General features: G+C 44.4%; 1 protein-coding gene across 1 annotated transcript in view; it reads right to left on the bottom strand.

The window, feature by feature from the left end:
• cfap58 (cilia and flagella associated protein 58) overlaps positions 1-300 on the bottom strand; it is a 220726-nt gene extending 220426 nt beyond the window's left edge. Inside the window, exon 1 of the mRNA XM_072557067.1 lies at positions 137-300. Coding sequence (XP_072413168.1) covers positions 137-139 — 3 coding nt within the window. The 5' untranslated portion in view covers positions 140-300. The remainder of the gene's footprint in view (positions 1-136) is intronic.
• Between the last annotated feature and the right edge of the window lie 2365 nt (positions 301-2665).

Below are 2665 nucleotides of genomic sequence, written 5' to 3' on the forward strand. Positions count from 1 at the left end.
AGGGGGGGGAGGGGGAGGGGGAGGGGGAGGAGGAGGGAGGGGGAGGGGGGTGTGTGGGGGGGGGAGTTGTGTGTGTGGGGGGAGGGGGAGGGGGAGGGGGAGGGGTGTGGGGGGGGGTCAGGGCCCTGTCACTCACCATGCCGATGCCGATGCCGATGCCGATGCCGCCGGTGCCGAGCTGTCCCTCTCCCGGGCCTGGAGGATGGAGGACGGTGTAAGGACCGGGAGGTGGGCAGTGTCCGAGCTCCGGCCGCGGATCCCGGCGTATGACCCTTCCCCCACAGAGTGCGCCGGCCGCGTCCACACCGTCTCCTAGCAACCGCGCAGAACTACGTCACGGCGCAATGACGTCTGGACCCGCCTCCGGCTGCAGCCAAACTCTTCATCACAACTTGGTGAAGTATGACAGGGGGGGGATCCCAGTCATTACTGCAGTAATAAATACTTTCAGCACAACTTGGTGAAGAGTGACAGGGTGAGGGTCCGATTCATTACTGCAGTAATAAATACTTTCAGCACAACTTGGTGAAGTTTGACAGGGTGAGGTTCCAATTCATTACTGCAGTAATAAATACTTTCAGCACAACTTGGTGAAGTATGACAGGGTGAGGTTCCAATTCATTACTGCAGTAATAAATACTTTCAGCACAACTTGGTGAAGTTTGACAGGGTGAGGTTCCAATTCATTACTGCAGTAATAAATACTTTCAGCACAACTTGGTGAAGTTTGACAGGGTGAGGTTCCAATTCATTACTGCAGTAATAAATACTTTCAGCACAACTTGGTGAAGTATGACAGGGTGAGGTTCCAATTCATTACTGCAGTAATAAATACTTTCAGCACAACTTGGTGAAGTTTGACAGGGTGAGGTTCCAATTCATTACTGCAGTAATAAATACTTTCAGCACAACTTGGTGAAGTTTGACAGGGTGAGGTTCCAATTCATTACTGCAGTAATAAATACTTTCAGCACAACTTGGTGAAGTTTGACAGGGTGAGGTTCCAATTCATTACTGCAGTAATAAATACTTTCAGCACAACTTGGTGAAGAGTGACAGGGTGAGGGTCCCATTCATTACTGCAGTAATAAATATTTACATCACAACTTGGTGAAGTTTGACAGGGTGAGGTTCCAATTCATTACTGCAATAATCAATACTTTCAGCACAACTTGTGGAAGTGTGACAGTGTGAGGGTCCGATTCATTACTGCAGTAATAAATACTTTCAGCACAACTTGGTGAAGAGTGACAGGGTGAGGGTCCCATTCATTACTGCAGTAATAAATATTTACATCACAACTTGGTGAAGTTTGACAAGGTGAGGGTCCTATTCATTACTGCAGTCAAAAATACTTACACCGCAACTTGGTGAAGTTTGACAGGGTGATGGTCCCATTCATTACTGCAGTAATAAATACTTACAGAACAATTTGGTGAAGTGTGACAGGGTGAGGGTCCAATTCATTACTGCAATAATAAATACTTTCAGCACAACTTAATGTGGTTTGACAGGGTGGGCGTCCTATTCATTACTGCAGTAATAAATACTTACAGAACAACTTGTGGAAGTTTGACAGGGTGGGCGTCCTATTCATTACTGCAGTAATAAATACTTACAGAACAACTTGTGGAAGTTTGACAGGGTGGGCGTCCTATTCATTACTGCAGTAATAAATACTTACAGAACAACTTGGTGAAGTTTGACAGGGTGGGCGTCCTATTCAATACTGCAGTAATAAATGCTTACAGAACAACTTGGTGAAGTTTAACAGGGTGAGGGTCCAATTCATTACTGCAATAATAAATACTTGCAGCACAATTTGGTGAAGTGTGACAGGGTGAGGGTCCAATTCATTACTGCAATAATACATACTTTCAGCACAACTTGGTGAAGTTTCACAGCGTGTAGGTCCCATACATTACTGCTGTAATAAATAGTTACACCACAACTTGGTGACGTTTGACAGGATGGGGGTCCCATTCATTACTGCAGTAATAAATACTTACAGAACAACTTGGGGAAGTTTGACAGGGTGAGTGTCCCATTCATTACTGCAGTAATAAATACTTACATCACAACTTGGTGAAGTTTGACAAGGTGAGGGTCCAATTCATTACTGCAATAATACATACTTTCAGCACAACTTGGTGAAGTTTCACAGCGTGTAGGTCCCATACATTACTGCAGTAATAAATAATTACACCACAACTTGGTGAAAAGTTTGACAGGGTGTGTTTCCCATTCATTACAGCAGTAATAAATATTTACACCACAACTTGGTGAGGTTTCACAGGGTGTAAGTCCCATTCATTACTGCAGTAATAAATACTTGCAGCACAACTTGGTGAAGTTTGACAGGGTGAGGTTCCAATTCATTACTGCAATAATACATACTTTCAGCACAACTTGGTGAAGTTTCACAGCGTATAGGTCCCATACATTACTGCAGTAATAAATACTTACAGAACCACTTGGTGAAGTATGACAGGGTGAGGGTCCCATTCATTACTGCAGTAATAAATACTTACAGCACAACTTGTTGAAGTTGGACAGGGTGGGGGTCCCATTCATTACTGCAGTAATAAATACTTACAGCACAACTTGTTGAAGTTGGACAGGGTGGGGGTCCCATTCAATACTGCCGTAATAAATACTTACACCA

The sequence above is a fragment of the Chiloscyllium punctatum genome, chromosome 38, assembly GCF_047496795.1.
Source record: "Chiloscyllium punctatum isolate Juve2018m chromosome 38, sChiPun1.3, whole genome shotgun sequence".
NCBI classification, from domain to species: Eukaryota; Metazoa; Chordata; class Chondrichthyes; order Orectolobiformes; family Hemiscylliidae; genus Chiloscyllium; species Chiloscyllium punctatum.